General features: G+C 42.7%; 1 protein-coding gene across 2 annotated transcripts; it reads left to right on the top strand.

The window, feature by feature from the left end:
• Nucleotides 1-2,891: 2,891 nt before the first annotated feature.
• On the top strand, nucleotides 2,892-9,449 carry HMGB3 (high mobility group box 3). 2 transcript variants are annotated; one of them, XM_033946375.1, is made up of 5 exons: nucleotides 2,892-3,045; nucleotides 5,923-6,079; nucleotides 6,372-6,511; nucleotides 6,726-6,900; nucleotides 8,491-9,449. In XM_033946375.1, the coding sequence occupies exons 2-5, from the start codon at nucleotides 5,930-5,932 to the stop codon at nucleotides 8,632-8,634; spliced, it is 609 nt and encodes a 202-aa protein (XP_033802266.1). In that variant the 5' UTR covers nucleotides 2,892-3,045; nucleotides 5,923-5,929; the 3' UTR covers nucleotides 8,635-9,449. The 2 variants fall into 2 exon arrangements, with proteins under 2 accessions (XP_033802266.1, XP_033802267.1); XM_033946376.1 differs by lacking the exon at nucleotides 2,892-3,045 and adding an exon at nucleotides 4,352-4,745.
• Nucleotides 9,450-17,229: the final 7,780 nt, after the last annotated feature.

The raw sequence follows: 17,229 nt of genomic DNA, 5'->3' as shown, positions 1-17,229 counted from the left end.
TATCTGCCGTCATCTTTCTATTTTTTTTTTTTCTATTAAAGAAATGACAATTTTGCATGAGGTAAAACTCTTTATAATATATAAATCTTTCCTTTTGGCTGTCTTAATAATAATATTGTAATTTATAGCTAAAGAGACATATGATCATAAAACTGTTTTATTTTACTTTTTTGATTATGGCACCGAGGGCCTCAAAATAATACCTGGAGGGCCGCATGTGGCCCCCGGGCCACAAGTTTGAGACCACTGGTTTATGACTTGTGCAGATGAGGACAGAACTTAGGCATTGGTGGATTGAGGCATTATGACATCACATCAGAGCTCTAGAATGTTGCTACTTATGATTTTAAAGTGTTTGAGGTCTTATGCAGATGAGGACAGAACTTAAGCATTGGTGGGCTGAGGCATTATGACATCACAATTTGAGCGTAATAGGGCAGAGTACGGTACTGGGGTTCAAGAAAGGATTGGACAATTTCCTGCTGGAAAAGGGGATAGAGGGGTATAGATAGAGGATTACTGCACAGATTCTGGACCTGTTGGGCCGTCGCGTGAGCGGACTGCTGGGCACTATGGACCTCAGGTCTGACCCAGCAGAGGCTTATGTTCTTATGTTGCTACTTATGATCTATTTTCTATTTTTTCTAGGACCTAACAGAGAGAGGAGAAGTATTTTTTAATTTGTTTACACCACAGTGCCGGCATGGGGTTGTAGAGGGCAAAGGGGGGTGGGGCGGGTGAAGAGGCTGCAAAATAAACCCGCCAGGTCATTTGAAATAAATGCCCAATTATGCAGGAAAATTGAATTGAATAATCAATTCAATAGGCTGGATTGAATCAAAATTTTTTTTACCTGAATTGGGCAGCACTACTCTTCGGGCTCTCTCTGTCCTGTATCAAGACAGGAAAATCTGTTGTCTAGTTTTATCAAATAGTCTGATGGAATATTTTCAATGTCATTATTTTGGAAGGTTTCTAATGATCATCTTGTGAAGCTTTACTTTGATCTTGCATATCGAAAGCTCATGGTCGTTTCCACAATCAGATTTCCAACTCTATCCTATGCAGATGTAATCAATTCGATTTTCATACATGCTATTTGGAGAGGTCCATGTGTACTGGTGACATTTGTGGTGCTGGAAATGCATATTCATGATTGACAGTTGGTTCATTTTGCAAAACTGTACTAAAATGATGATGGGAATGAGTAAACACTTCAGTTAATGTCTGTATGTACTGGCCTATATTGTAGGAGATATATGTTATCTAGTCCATTTGGTTTAGTTCTGTTCTGTGATCACTTCCCTGAGCATTGATTTTGGACACCCATATTTGTGGGTTATATAATCTTACACTATGGTCATGTTTCTTTGATATTGATTGCTGATTATTTATATTGATGCTTCTTGCTCTGGTGTGCTTTTTCCTTTGTCAATTATGCATCATTTTAATTTGTAACTGTTAAAAATAAAATGAGAAAAAGAAAGCTCAGGTACAGAAGCATAGCCATGTTAGAGGAGCAAACAGTGTGAAAAAATGGGCACCAGCATGTATAGCTTTACAAACCACATAGGCACCGTTTTCATTGGAAGTCAATTTGGGGGTGTGGCTGCTCCCTTTGCACCTCTCTTAGCTATGTTTCTAGCAATATAGTGAGCAAGGTTGACTTTATAGTTAGGTGGACTAGGTATATGCTTAGGGTGGCAGAAATCTGGAGGCAACACCAGAATGCCTTGCATATTTATTTATTTATGCATTCAATTTTCTATACCGTTCTCCCAGGGGAGCTCAGAACGGTTTACATTAATTTATTCAGGTACTCAAGCATTTTTCCCTGTCTGTCCTCGTGGGCTCACAATCTACCTAATGTACCTAGGACATTAGGGTGATTAAGTGACTTGCCCAGGGTCACAAGGAGCAGCATGGGTTTGAACCCACAACCCCAGGGTGCTGAGGCTGTAGCTTTAACCACTGCGCCACACACTCCCCACATGAAGTTTAGAGAGGTCAGGATACAGCAGGGCTTGAGCGCATGCATCTGGCCAAGGCCCTGCAGTGATCACTCTCACTTTGCTTTAGGGCTGGCCTAGTGGAGGTCTGTGGCAGCAACTGTGACAGAAGTGCAACTCCATCGACACTTGGGGTGGGGCTAAAAAAGAGAAGTTGAACACCCTAGGGCATAAGGAAAGAGCTATACTGGTTACCTGGGGAGGGGGTTGTAGGCAACTAACAGGATGGGGTGATGTTGGACACCTGGTGGTGGTGTAGACAAATAAAGAGAAGGGGAGATGCTAGACATGGGAAAAACAGGGGACCTTGAGCTGAATGCTCACTAGAAGCATCAGAAAAGGACTGGCCCTGATGGAAAACTAGTGTTGACTGCTGGGTAATATGTGAATTCATACCTATATTTATCTATCCAAAGTAGAACTGTACCTGGGCAGACCAACAATTTGTAATCTTCATATGTTACACGATAATAAAGTTTTGATATCTAATCACTACCACCATCAGTGGTCCGAAATTCTACAGCTAAGGCCAGCTGCTTGCTCAAGAAATAACACCTATTGGTACATCTAAGGCACACATGCTGCATGCATCCAGGATCAATGAAAAGCGACCCTGACTAGAACAGGTTTCAAAATACATCCACGTACTATTAAAGATCTGCACTCCTCATTCCGATACTCCCCCCTCTCCTCCCCGGGCACATCAAAAATACCAAAAACCCAGCCCACCAAAAGGTGAACGTCCTACCACCAAGCAGTGCTTTCACACTTTTCCGCTCCTCAGCTTCACCCGCTCTGTTACGTTCATAGTTGGCAGTACACCCCCCCCTGGCGGACAACTAGAAGCGCAACACCTCCCACCCAATGACCAGACGCGGAGGCTGTTTTAAACGACGGCGCGCCAGCAGCCAATCCGAGCGCTTCCCGGCGAGAGTGAGGCGGCGCGAGGCTGAGCCCAGGGCGCGTGTTTGCGTACGTACACATCGCTGAGCCAGCGCCGTGCTCTGTGCTTCCCGCACTGTAGTGAACAATACAGGTACGTTCAGCGGGCCGGCTTTCCCTGTACCTTCGCGCCGTGCAGGCTGCCCGACTTCGGCGACGCGCTCCTCTGCCGGAGGTTGCTCCCTCGCTGCACCAGTGCCCCGCTGGTCTACTTGCGCTCCTTTTCCCCGGCGGTCTTCGCCGCGCCCTGGCGTGTAGCCGTCCAAACTTTTTCTGTCTTTCGTCAATATAAGCCGATTTTTTTTTTTTTTTTGCTCTTGGCGGGCCGCGTGACAAAAAATACTCGGCCCTTGCAGAGTGGCTTTCCCTATTGACTTGCTCGGATCTGGGTCTTACCTTCCGGAGTTGCAGCCGCCGTGTTAAATCTCTTCGTTATTTGTTATGCAGCGCGCGAGTGAACCGTTCAGTTGGGGGGGGGGAGGGGGAATGGAAAACCACATTTGAACGTTTCTGTAGGATGCATGAAACTGTACTTGCCCGCCCTTCACCCTCGTTTTAGGTATAACTTTTTTTTCCCCCCCCTTCCCTCGCTTCTGCCAGTGGCGAGTGTGAGCTGTGAAGTTGCGCTCGGAGAAAGCGGCTGCACGGCGTGCTGGGTATTCGCAGCACGCGAGGGAAGCGCGCGGGGTAATATGAAAAACAGTACTATGACTAATAGGTAGCGTTGGATAGAGGCCGCTGCTTGGCCCGGCTTATCCCGTGCACTGTCGCGCGCCTCATTCTGCCTGAACTTCTCTCCGGACGGCGGGGGCGCCTTGCTGCCCCCCCCCCCCTCCCCAGTGTGTTGGGCAGCCGGCGCTCCTCTCTTAAGCCTCTTGTCCCCGGGTTGGGGAGGGTGGCTCCCCATCATCTCGGGTGGAAACGGCGGCATGACGACCCTAGGGCGCTGGGGTGTGGGAATAAAGTACCTCATCTCGCAACACCCCCCCCCCTCTCCGTTTGGTTTGGCCCCTTTTCCTGCAGTGCCGTCGGCTCCTCTCGTAGCTACCCCCCCTCCCCCCTCCACCCTCCACCACAGAGCGGGTGAGAACGTCGCTGCCTGTCATGGCCGAGCACGAGCCTTTGTTACTGAGCCACTGCGCTAAGGAGAAGGCGGGGGGGAGGGGTGGCGGGGGGAGCGCCCTGAAACATCTCTAGCTTTGGCTCTAACGGCCGGAGCGGGGGGGGGAGGGGGCCCCCGCAGTGGAGGGTGCATATGTCTTGTTGCGGGGGGGGGGAAGATATTGGGGTTGCGGGGCGCCGCGAGACGGGCGCTAACTGGCTCGAGGGGGAAGGGAAGGGGGTGTGCGCGCGCGTGTGGCTTTGTTAGGTATTGCACCGCCTCTGCACAGAGAAGCCATTTTAGTGAATGGGAAGGCTATGGCAGAGTAGAGCAGGGCTTCTCTATATACTCAATAGCAAGACTATATACTTCTACTGGGAGCCCTTTCGCTCGACGGCCAACCCGTTGCCGGCGCGGGGCCCCCCGGGCTCTCTCTTTTCCCGGGGCTTCACACCAAAATCCCTTAGAGGGGACGATTTGAGGGGCACTTTCTTTCATGAGGAAGCATTTCACAAAATGGAAGATGAATTATTGGTGTCTTGGTGACCTGTCGTTTTCGGCGGAGTGAGGCAGCGGCGGCGGCAGCCTTTCTCCTGGCGAAGCCTCGTGTCGCCTGCAGCCGACTCCTGTGCGCTGACGCGAGCCGAACGCTGCCCGGGAGCGGGTCTTTAGTGCAAACTTTTATTTTAAAGGTAATTTTATGATGACCTTGGGTGTGGAGAAAGGAAAAGATGGCGGGAAGCGGAGAAGAAAAGAACATTCGTTCTGTGTGATGGCTTTTTTTTTTTTTTTTTTTTTTTAAACTAAACCCTTCGTAAGCCAAACAGCATTTCCACGTCTGCTCTGCCTGGCGGAGTGTTGCTTTATATTACTTTACTTCGCTGAAAGTGCGGTTCTGACGCGGAAGTTTATTTTAAATGCAATAAAATCACAGACTTAAAATACTTTAGTAGGTCGTCTGCATCTTTACTGTACACAAGGTGTCTAGGAACGACTTGAAACTGCACACTTCTAGTGTAATCCTATCTTTAGACTCTTATAAAAATATAGTTTGTTAGCGGTTACCGCAGTAATAAGCTGCATAAGGATGAATTCTCACTTTACATGAACAGGCAGAGGTGGTTTGTTAATGTTACCTGTCTTATTTTTATTTATTTATAATTTAATTTCCTCTTTGAGAACTAGCACATGCACCATGAAGATTATTAAATGACTGTATAGTTCATCCTGGCTACCAGTCCAACTTTCCTGGGAATGAGTCACACCAACTACTAATCTAGACAAGATGAATTGTCTTTTAAGGTTCTGTAGCACCACAGTAGTAGGCTGTATATTATTGTGAATGTTCTGAATATTTCACCAAAACACCAGGTATTGCTTGTAAACATAAATGGAGGCATCTTATAATGTAGGGACTAGCCATTTGCACATTTAAGTATGCAAGTACTAAGTGCTATTTTTAACCAACTGCATAACTTGCAATAGTGTTGTAATTTCAAAGAGGCAAATATAATGGTGCAGCATGGGTGGGACATAAGCATGGCTCCTACTTAATGAATAACTTAAAGAATCTTCAAAGTTATGCACATTTCCTGTGGCACTTAAATGTTTTCACTTATATCAGCTATATGTACAGTATACTTAAATTTTAGCTGCATAAGTGACCAGTTATGCTACAATCTTATAAAGGAAAATGTTTAACCTATATTCCTATATAGAATAGGCTCCTAATGCACACACTCTGGTTATATAAGTCTAGGTGCCCTGTTCTATAATTGCCCCCAAAATATGACCACTGCCAGTTACAGATGAGCGTTGAGCTCAAGAAGGGCAATTATACTAACCTTAAATATATATTTTTCTTTAAAGAAATAAGATGGCTAAAGGTGACCCAAAGAAGCCCAAAGGCAAAATGTCTGCCTATGCCTACTTTGTGCAGACATGCCGTGAAGAACACAAGAAGAAAAATCCTGAAATTCCAGTGAATTTTGCAGAGTTCTCCAAGAAATGTTCAGAGAGATGGAAGGTATCCTTAAAATAGTTTTAAAACCTTTGGTATAGTCATGTATGTTGAAGTGGATCTTCTATAGCTTGGTCATATGCTTAAATACCTTTTGCATATATTTATGATCAATTAGGAATTAAAACATAATAGATATACTTGTGATTTGTACTTTTTTCTTATTTTTTTTTTTTTTTTAAAGTGCCAGACCCTTTTAAACTACTTTACTAGCATTTTGTTACACTAGTGTCATGTTTAATTGCTGGTTGGTTTGGAATTGAATGTACACTGTACATCTAGTGTTTCTTTTTATCAGATAATGTCTGCTAAGGAGAAGTCCAAATTTGAAGATCTAGCAAAGGCTGATAAAGTGCGGTATGATAGAGAAATGAAGGATTATGGACCAGTTAAAGGTAGTAAGAAAAAGAAGGATCCTAATGCTCCAAAGAGGCCCCCGTAAGTAGACCCCCCCCCCCAAAAAAAAAAAAAAAAAATATATATATATATATAGGTAACGTTAGTAAATAGGTAGGCAGCTACTGCCTTCACAATGTCAGTTCATGGATAGCTAACTCGTTTGATTGTAGTTGATCCATTTTTCAACAAAAATGTTCCAACACTGGGTATTTTGGGGTTTTACTATGCCTCCTTTGTCTTCCCTCTCCACCAGGTCTGGTTTCTTCTTGTTCTGTTCTGAATTTCGTCCCAAGATCAAATCCACAAATCCTGGTATTTCTATTGGAGATGTGGCCAAGAAACTTGGTGAAATGTGGAACAATCTTAGTGATGGTGAAAAGCAGCCATACAATAACAAAGCAGCTAAGCTGAAGGAAAAATATGAAAAGGTGAGCACGAATGGTGGTAAGCCTGGACCAGTGTGTTGCAAACTTTTTGAAGCTGTGGCACACTACTCGGGCTGTGACTGGAGGGTCTCTGGACATGCATGGACATCAACACGAGGCACATCCTGTAAGTAGTCGGTGTCTCGTCTCACCCGGCACACAGTTTGCAATACACTGGCCTAGACTGACCATTATCATGACTTGAACAGGGTTTTCTGTTTTTTTTTTTAAATTTACTTTGGCTAATCTGAAGGACATATGGATAAACGGTGTTCTTTGGAGGTGGAGAATGGGCTAGATTAGAGGGTATCTAGTCTAACTCTAGTTTCTTTATTTGTAACTGATCACCTAGCCATGTTTACACTATGGGAGTAATCTCCTAGGTCATCAAAAGTTAGTACACACCATCCTAGCATATACGGGTCATCTTAATTTAGACACATCCTAGTATCTAATTGCAAATATAGAAGTTGAACTTTGTGCATAACTTCTGTCATAAGAGATATGTGTAAGAGTACTAGCATAACTTTAGTGTGAGCATTCAGCCTTTGAGCTAGTGTTGAGTGCTCAAGCCTAAACTGCTAGTATTGTGTGCTATGGACTCTGTGTGCACAATTTGTAGAATCCTGACTGAGAAGCTGATACTATTCTATAACTTGTGCATTTAAATTATTGAATTAAGGAGTATGCCCAAATTCTCTTTTCTGAATCCTGACACTTCCCTCCTCCCCTCATTCCATTTAAAGCCAAAAATGTTTGCATTTCCATGGCTATGCAGCATTTAAAAATAACAGAACTCTGGTGGGGGGGTTTGCAAGTAAGATTGGAGTTGCATTGCTGTGTTCTAGGCATGCATTATTTGCATGTATGCCACTATCAAAAGTATAAGTTGGTACACACATGAGAAATGGACAATCATTTTTTTTCTGACTCTTCATTCACCCAAATGTAACATGTATGAGCTTGGTTATTCTGCACATGCATGATTCAGTTCTGTTTTTGATCACATTAGAACCCACTATCAATTAACTTGATAGTTGCTTATTTTGTAGGGTAGTATGACAGTCCCATTATTGCACTGGCAAGTGTTAATGCTGGTTTGCATAATCCTCTTTAATATAGCTCATTAATGGTTTTATAATACACTTACATAAAAGCACTCTTTTTTTTTTAAAATATATCTATATTAACATATCTGAACATATTTGGGGCTCATAATTGCAGGAATCCCCCAGTGCATGGCTCCCAGCTAAAGGCTATTGACATTAGAACCAAGTTGAGGATATAAAATAGGCTGGATTCCAGGATACTTGTGAAACAAATATTGGTGGCATTGGGTGCCTTGCTTGGCTGGTTACCACTCTAGAAAAGAAAATGCAGTGCCCCCCAAATTAGTGTGATTTCATGTTTTTGTGAGTTGAAGTCTAGTCCCATAAAGATCTATATCCTGTGAATGTATAACTTTATCTAGTGTAGAATTTATGGAAAGCCTGGCATTGTTGGTTTGTATGTTAAAAAAAATAAAACTTTATTTTCTAGATATGTATTGGTCTATTCACATAGCTGCATTTTTCTTTATTTTGCAACTTGTAGGATGTTGCAGACTATAAGTCAAAAGGAAAAATTGATGGTGCAAAAGGTGCTCCTAAAGCAGCTCGGAAAAAGGTGGAGGATGACGAGGAGGATGATGAGGAAGAGGAGGAAGAAGAGGATGAAGAAGAGGAGGATGATGAATAAGTGTATATTTGTTTCTATGTGGATCCCATGGAGTAGGGGAAACAAATGAGCCATCTCACTTGAGTTGGTGTTGGCTGCCTTTATTGGATTTAATGACAAAATTGGATAATCTTAAATGTAGTTTCTAAAATGCTCACAAGAGTTCTAACTGGTTTACATTATGTGGCCATGGGTGTACTGAGCATCCTGAAACTGTATTAAAGCTGTACATATTTCCAAACCATTTTTAAGAAAAGGCGCTCATTTTCCTCACTCTGTGCACTTTGCTGTTGGTGTAACAAGGCATTTAAAAATGTTTCAAGCATCTTTTTTTAATTTGTAAGGTGTTACTATATGGTTCTTGGCTAGAAAATCCTGGGTTATAAACTGTACATATCTATAGTCTGTAAAAACTAGACAAATTCTTGTAGTACATGCTTTAGCATTGTGGTGCCTTAAGGAGGGAAATCGTGGAAGATGGTACCTCCCATATGGTGCTATCATGGCCCAGAGCATGCACTGTGAGGGTAGATCTATTTACACTACAGTGGGTGTCCATTTAGCTTGAAGTTGTCTTTCTGTATATAGTGAAATAGCGTTTTGCTGCCATTCTTAGTTTTACGGAAGGGGTTAAACTGGCATGAGAAGCTTGGATTGTTTTAGCTAAATTGGGTTTAAACTAAAACTAATCCCCATTCTCAAGTGAAAAGGAAGTGCAGCAATTAAAAGTTCAAGAGATTCTGTATTTAAACTTGCAATTTTTTTTTCTTTTTTCTATGTTTAGAATGCTGAAATGTTTTTGAAGCAAAATAAATAAACAGTATTATGTTTTTAAATGGTTTCTTGAATCTTTCATGGTCTTGGCAATGAAACATAATTTAACCATCTTATTCCCATAAAGGTAGTGTGTCATTGGTTCTTATGATTGGGAATGCAGTGGTTCTAGATGTGCTATGACTATCTAATGTTAAATGAATGGTGGTTTTACTGATTGAGTGTACTCATGGCTTTGAAGACTATTCTTCCTTCAACTTTATTTAACCCAGAAAAAGTGGATTCTTCTTTCTTTGAATTTTGGTTTTGGAAGTATTTTTATAATGTTCACAAGTTATTTTGACACTTATTTACCGCTGCTTGTTTATACTAAAACCCTGGTTATTACATTGAGGGTCCAATAATGCCTCTGAGGCATAAACTGTTGCCTTTAGGTTGGAGGATGGCAAATGTCTCATTCTCATCGGTATTAGGTGTCTCTTCCTTTTTTTGGATCAAATGACTTCCTAAATTGGTCCTGATGTAGTACTGATTTTCCCAATGCATGCCAAGTGAGGAACTGTATAGTTTAGGTCATCGAAAAGAAAGATGAATAGGGATGCACCCCAGGGCACTAGGATGGCTAATTTTTTTTTTTTTTTTTTTTTTAAATAAATGCTGTGGGACTAGGACAATCGCTGTTTAAATTGTAGATAACATTTTATTCAAAGTTCTTAAATCAAGAGAAATGACAATGCCCAGTCTTCAAAAGTTTAAATGACATTTAATTTCATTTACTTACTATACCGGTTTACAAAACCTAAAAACTCCAATGTGTAAATGGTAAAAGGCATTCAATCAAAGATGAATGACAAACAACTTATGTGCATCACTTTGCACTTAATCACATTGAGAAGAAAAACCCAAAGTACATCTACACCATGTAATGTTCTACTCCAGGGATCTCAAAGTCCCTCCTTGAGGGCTTTTGAGGGCCGCAATCCAGTCGGGTTTTCAGTATTTCCCCAAAGAATATGCATTGAAAGCAGTGCATGCACATAGATCTCATGCATATTCATTGGGGAAATCCTGAAAACCCGACTGGATTGCGGCCCTCAAGGAGGGACTTTGAGATCCCTGTAATCTACTCTGTCCAGGAAAATGGTCTAGGAGGTCATGGGTAGACAATTTGGTCCTCAAGAGCCACAGGCAGGTCAGGTTTTCAGGATGTCCACAATAAATATGCATGAGATAGATTTGCATCTCAAGGAGGCAGTGCAAGCAAATCCATCTTATGTCTATTTATGGTATATAATCAATCTCTCTGTGTCTCGGCTTGCGAGCTACTTTTAAAATGACCAAGTCAAAATGATCTACCAACAATAAAATTTTAAAAAAACACAAAGCACCCTTTTTATTAAATTGCAATAGCAGTTTTTACGCAGGGAGCTGCGATGAATGCCCTGCGCTGCTCTCGATGCTCTAGGGCTCCCTGCGCTAAAAACCGCTAGTTAGTAAAAGTGGGGCCATAGTGCAAAATATAGAAAGCAGATATAAATTCTCAAAACGGACACATTTTGATCACTAAATTGGAAATCATTTTACCTACCTTTTGATTTCATGAGTCTCTGGTTGCACTTTTTTCTTCTGACTGCATCCAATATTTCTTCCCTTCTTTTAGCCTACTATATGCTTTCTCTCTTCCAGACCTCATTCCCTCCCCCAACTTTTTCTTCCTCTCTCCCTGCCCCCTCACCGCTTTCTCTCCATGCCCCCTTTCTTGCTTTCTATATCCCTGCCCTCCCCCAAGCCACCGCCACCCCAAGCTCTCCCTGCAGAAGCGGCGGGCCGACCAGCATTCCTCTCCCCGACGTCAATTCTGACCTCAGAGAGGAAGTTCCGGGCCAGTCAGGCAGCAATTGGCTGGCCTGGAACTTCCTCTCTGGCAGAACTGATTTCGGGGAGAGGAAGGCTGATCGGTGTGGTAGATCTCGAAGGCAATGCAAGTCTATCACATAGCCCAGGATGGGCTCTGCAATTGGCTCGCGTTGCCTTTGCGATCGACGTATTGGGCACCCCTGTTATGAGATATATTTAAGATTATTTAATAAAATTATTTTATATTTAAATTAATGGTTAATGATGAATGTTATGAATTGAGTGTTAAAATAGCTTTTTTAAAATTGATATGCATATTTATTGTGGATATCCTGAAACCTTGACCTGCCTGTGTGTCTCGGACGAATTGCCTAACCCTGTTCCAGGTAGTGTCTCTTGCTCATTATGTTGAAATCTTGTGTTGCGATGTAGATAGAACTGGACAAATATGCCTCTGTTTGGTGGGACATGAATATAGTGGCCAGAATTGTATATTAAATACAAAGACTAAGTGTGAATGGAATAATGTACAAAATAGCAATTTAAATAAGTAAGTTTCTGGAGGCAAAGGCCATAAACCATTACTAAGGATGACTCAAGAAAATAATTACTTCTTGAAATAAGCAGCATGAAATTTGCATACTCTTGGATTTCTGCAGGTTCTTGTGCCCAATTTGGCCACTGTTGAAAATAAGATACTAGTCTTAATGTTCTTTAATCCTACTGGCATAGTAAATATTTCACTTTTATATAAGTAATATTGTAACTTCCCATCACCAAACTAAGGCTAATCTAGTCTCCCACCTGTTTGGAAAGGTCTAGAGCTGCCCATCTTGGTCTCTGGAACTTCTTTTATCCTTCAGCAAACCTGCCAGGATTTCTCTTTAATTCCCTTAGTATCTTGACATAGGCTTGTCTAAGTCTTGCAAGCTTTTAATAAACATTCTGGATCCAAGATGGCCACTAAGACGTGCTGAGAAGTATGCATCTTGCCGCTCGGATCTTCTTAGTTTTTACTTACTACAGAGGATTTGTGTCACAACTTCCTAACCATGCCGAAGAGGAGAGGCAAGAGCGCTTCAGGTGCCTCGCAGCACTCTGTTGTGCTGACTCTCGGCAATATTGAAGGCCTGTTGCTGTGGATGCAGGGAGCTACTAACCTGATGTCTGAAGTTAGCCCGCTGAGGGCACCAGAGTTGAGCGAGCCCGGTTTTGCGCCTCCTGAGCCAGATACCACCTTGAGTCCAGACATATGAGCACCACCCTCGCAGCCTCGGATCACCAGCTCTCCAAGGGGTGAGGTAACCCCGGAGCTGGGGGCTGACCTTACTCCCGAGACAGTTTACAGCGTTATGGAGAGTTTGGAGCCAGAACTCCCTGTACAGGGAAAGCCTGTAGAAGATTCTGAGCTTTTGTCAACTAGTGGAGGTGGAATAAACCAGACGGAACTAAGCTAGGGAACTTTGCTTCAAGGTGAGCATTTCTACACCCAACAAAAAATTCCTATTTGGGAGAAGCCCACCCAGGTGACTCTGGAGTCTCTTTGGGACTTAGTGGATAATTTTGCTAAAACTATTAGCCCCAATTTCCATTACATAGAGAACAAATTGATCCAACATACTAAGGAGCTTAAAGATATAAAAGAAGATCAGTCTACTTCAAAAATTCTAGTACAAAAGCTTGACCAAGATGTTTCAGCTTCTAAACAATTGCAAGAAGCCCTAGTTAAGGATAATGTTAATCTTAGGAAGAAATTGGAAATGCTTGAGAATGCATCAAGAAATAATAACGAGACTTGTTAATTTTCCAAGATTGACAATGGTGACTCCTAGGGAGATTCTTAGGAGATACCTGGTAGACATTTTACAAGTTCCTAAAGAAACACTTCCTCCATTTTCTCAAGTTTACTACCTTCCTAATAAAAATGGGCCTCAATTACAGAAGAAACCAGAACAAGTAACTTTAAATGTGTCGGAAATTTTGGAGACGTCTGATAAGGACATGGTAATACCTTCCACACTGATATTAACTGTAGCTCTTTCGATTGAAAAAGGATGGTTATTGAGGCTTTTCTTTAAAAATAAACAGAGTTCTTAGGATTAAAAATACAAATGTACCCTGATCTTTCAAGAGAGAAACATCATCGAGAATTTCTTCTTTTGAGACCAGGGGTCATTCTGCTAGGGACAACTTTTTACCTGAGATACTCTTGTAAGTGTATTATATGAACCTTGTCAGTTAACTGCTTTCTTGGCTATGTCCCGAATAGATGGTGGAACAACAACAAGAGCTCTAGAAGTTTAATAAGTATCTCCTACCTCAACACTATGTTTAGCATATCTCTTGAATGATTGTTATTCATTTTTTTTTCTCGCTTATGTGAATTCTTGGATCTTAAATTGAGGACTTGAGTTGTGCTAGATGAAATTATAAATTCTTTATTTTTATTTCCTTTTTAAAGATAAGATATGGAAGTATTTATACTTTGAGAGAATTGTTTCATCTAACCAACTTTCTGTACAAGTGTTTACCTGATATGTAATGTGGAAACTTATAAATAAATAATTAAAATAAAATAAACATTCTGTATGAGCTGACCATTAGTAGTTCTTCTCAGGGCCAGCACAGTGGGGTGCAAATAGGGCCTTTGCCCAAAATTTGAAGGTAGCCCAGCCTGCTACCTGGATCCCCTTCCAAATCTCTGCCCTGGGTCACAGAATATGAGGGGATGCTGAAAAGTTCTCAGCCCAACCAAGGGGAGAATTGACACGGATATGGTTCAATCAATGATCTGAAATAGTCAAAACAATTTTGTTTCTGCAATTTGGCACGTGGCAAAATAACACTCAGTTTAGGAAGTTGGTTGGGTTGAACTTTTCAGCACTCCCTCGCAATCGGTCTTAATTCTTCAAGTTTTAACAAATATCTTCTCAGTGCTCATCACTAATGGTGTGCACATAAGATTTGTATTCTCTTAGCATTGAACATTGGGAAGTTCTTTTTCAGTGCTGTTTTGAGCATTGGAAAGCCATATTGAATTTTTTCCTTTTGCTGTTTAGTTTTTAGTTTAGCTCACTTTTCTACTTTGCTCCATCTTTACCTGCGGGCTGGCTCCTTTAGAAACATTTCCCATTTTGTCAGCATTTTTTAAAAAATCAGCCTTTTCAGTTGAGTGCATCTAGTTTCTACCTTAGGCTTCTGGATTGCTAGTGTTTTTAGGTGGGCATCTAGATAATAGAACAGTTGACTGAGAATTAGGAAATCCAAATTGATTTCTGTATGATGAGAACAAATAACTAGCTAAGTACAAACAAAAACAGCCTATATTTAAACAGAGCCAGGAAGCTAGATAATGGTAATATAAGCATGTAGGAAAGAGGAACCCAAACAATTACACAATGCAAGGTTCCACATTAGGAGTTATCATTGATATGTTGAAATCCTCTGCTCAGTGTGCAACAGCTAAGAAAGCAAATACAATGTTGGGCATTATTAGGAAAGGAATGGAGAACAAAACTTGAGAGTTTATTGCTCCATGGTGTAACAACATCTCAAATATTGTGTTCAATTTTGTTTCCTGCAGTTCAGATATAGCAGAATTAGAAAAGGTAAAGAGGAGTGATGAGGGTGGGGGGTGGGATGACTTCCCTGCGAGAATAGGCTAGAGGTTATAGGTAATCAGTCTGGAGAAGAGATGGCTGAGGGGAGTTAGAAATCTATAACGTACTAAATTGAGTGGAACGAGTAGACATGACTTGCTAGTTTACTCTTTCCAAAAATACAAGGAGTAGAGAGCATGCAATGGTTTCTAAGTAGTAAATTTTAAAACCAGAGAAAATTTCTTCACTTAACATTTAATTAAACTCTGGAATTCAGGGCCAGAGAATGTTGGCAAGGTTTGGGCAAGTTACTTAAAAGTCCATAAGCCATTATTAAAATGGACTTGGGAAATCTGCTATTTATTCCTGGGATAAGCAAGACAAAAATCTTGTTTTTACTCTTGGCATCAAGCCAGGTGCTTGTGGCCTGGATTGGTCACTGTTGAAAACAGGATGATCTAATCTGAATGTCTGGATCATACTTTTCTCAATATAGGTTCAGGGCAACTTACAATAAAAAGGTTCATACATTATGGGGAGAATACAGTGGTTGGCAAATTACATCATAAGGTAACAAGTACAGGGTCAGAAGAGTAATTTTACATTGATGTTTGAGATATTTGTGGTTGAAGGTCAGATTGAGTTTTTCTTGGGTGGATGAAAATTATGGCACTAGCTATTGGGATCTATCAAATAAAAAAAAGTTTCATTTTATTTGGAAACGAGTTCATTTCTGTTCTGGTGATCATGTAAATGAATAAGGAGTTGAATGTTTGTATTTCACTCCTTTTGGAGGATGGCATGCTCATTTGGTGCATTTCATGAATTCTGGAGAATGAGAAAAAGGACTTTAAGAACAGGTGGGTTATTGAATATGAGGTGTTAGTGGAGTTCATGATAGTTTATGTAATGGCTATTCTTGTGTTTAGATACTGAGCTTGAGAGCCTTTCAAGCTTTTCCTAATATGGTGATTCTTATGTTAAGATCAGCTGAAATAATAGTATTTATCCCAGGACAAGCAGGCAGGTATTCTCACTAGTGGGTGATGTCATCCGACAGAGCCCCGATACGGACATCTTGCAAGAATGTCTTGCTTGAAGAAACTCAGAAGTTTCGAGATGCCCGCACCGCGCATGCGCCAGTGCCTTCCCGCCCGATGCTCTGGGCGTGTCTCCTCAGTTCTTTTTCTTCCGCGGAGCTGAGAAGTCTATCTTCAATTTGCGCCCATTGAATCTCTTTTTTTGCCGCGGGTTGAGTTCTTTTGGCTCTCCTGTGCATTTATTTCTTTCTTTGATTTAAAAAAAAAAAAAAATTTTCCTTCCAATACCGGGTCGGCCGTGTGGCTGGGGCCCCGCGCCTTCGACCTTGCGGCGGAGCTTTTCCGGCCTATGTCCCGGCCGATCACTGGTTTTAAAAAGTGTAGCAAGTGCCAGCGCGCGATTTCGCTCACGGACCCTCATCGACGCTGCTTACAGTGTCTGGGACCGGATCACTTCCCGAAATCGTGCCGGCCTTGCTCCACTCTGACGGCGAGAGCGTTTAAGCGTCGCTGTCTGCTGTGGGAGTCCATGTTCAAGATGGAAGCTTCATCGGATCCTGCAGCTTCGACATCGACAGGTGCTTTGACTCCTTCTGCGAAGCCCTCTGCCTCCCCGGCTGCTTCGGGCCTCCTGAAACCGGCGTCGTTCACACTGGTTTCGGCCCCGGCTTCGGCGCCGGTGCCTTCATCCGTCTCCTCGGAGCAGGTATCGACCCCGACAGTTTCTCCGGTGGTGCTCAAGGTGCCGAAGACTGGCAAGCAGAAGCACGTAGCACCCAAGGAGCGCGGAGACCGTGCAGAAGGGCCCCCTTTTGGTGCGGATCCCTCCATATCGGCTTCGTTGCGGTCCATCCTGGAGGCTCAGTTCGTGGAGCTCATGCAGACCATGGGGCCTCGGCTGATTGCCACCATCCAGGGTGACCTTCCAGCTTTGGCTTCGAGGGGCGGACCGCCCCCTCCTCCTCGCCGCACTACCTCGTTACTCGGCGAGGAGGAGCGGCGAGCGGTGTCCGGGTCCTCGAGGAGGTCCTCCATTAGCGCTGTACCTCCTTTGGAACCGATTTCCTCGAGGAGGGCCTCCCTTAGTGATATGCCTCCCTTGGAGCCCATCCCCTCGAGGAAAGCCTCGTATAGTGACCTGCCTCCCTTGGAACCGATTACTCCGCCCCATGACTCAGTGTGGCGTCCACCTTCGGGGCCACCCAGTTCTGGGCATAGCAGGAAGCAGGACGAGTTCTTCCGAACCCCCTATCAAACCTGGGCGTCGTCGGGGGAGCCTCCGACTCTGCCGCCTCTGCGATCGACGGCATCGAGTCCAATCTGCTCCTTGGAAGCGTCTGAGCCAG

This window comes from Geotrypetes seraphini, chromosome 5 (assembly GCF_902459505.1).
Source record: "Geotrypetes seraphini chromosome 5, aGeoSer1.1, whole genome shotgun sequence".
NCBI lineage: Eukaryota > Metazoa > Chordata > Amphibia > Gymnophiona > Dermophiidae > Geotrypetes > Geotrypetes seraphini.
Note: the sequence above shows the minus strand (reverse complement) of the source record. Positions and strands in the feature narration are given on the sequence as shown.

What these genes read in the sequence shown, in the direction of transcription:
- HMGB3 (XM_033946375.1), top strand. Translation starts at nt 5,930, where the DNA reads ATGGCTAAAGGTGACCCAAAGAAGCCCAAAGGCAAAATGTCTGCCTAT. An exon ending in AATGTTCAGAGAGATGGAAG is followed by an intron (nt 6,080 to 6,371) that starts GTATCCTTAAAA and finishes TCTTTTTATCAG; the next exon opens with ATAATGTCTGCTAAGGAGAA. An exon ending in AATGCTCCAAAGAGGCCCCC is followed by an intron (nt 6,512 to 6,725) that starts GTAAGTAGACCC and finishes CCTCTCCACCAG; the next exon opens with GTCTGGTTTCTTCTTGTTCT.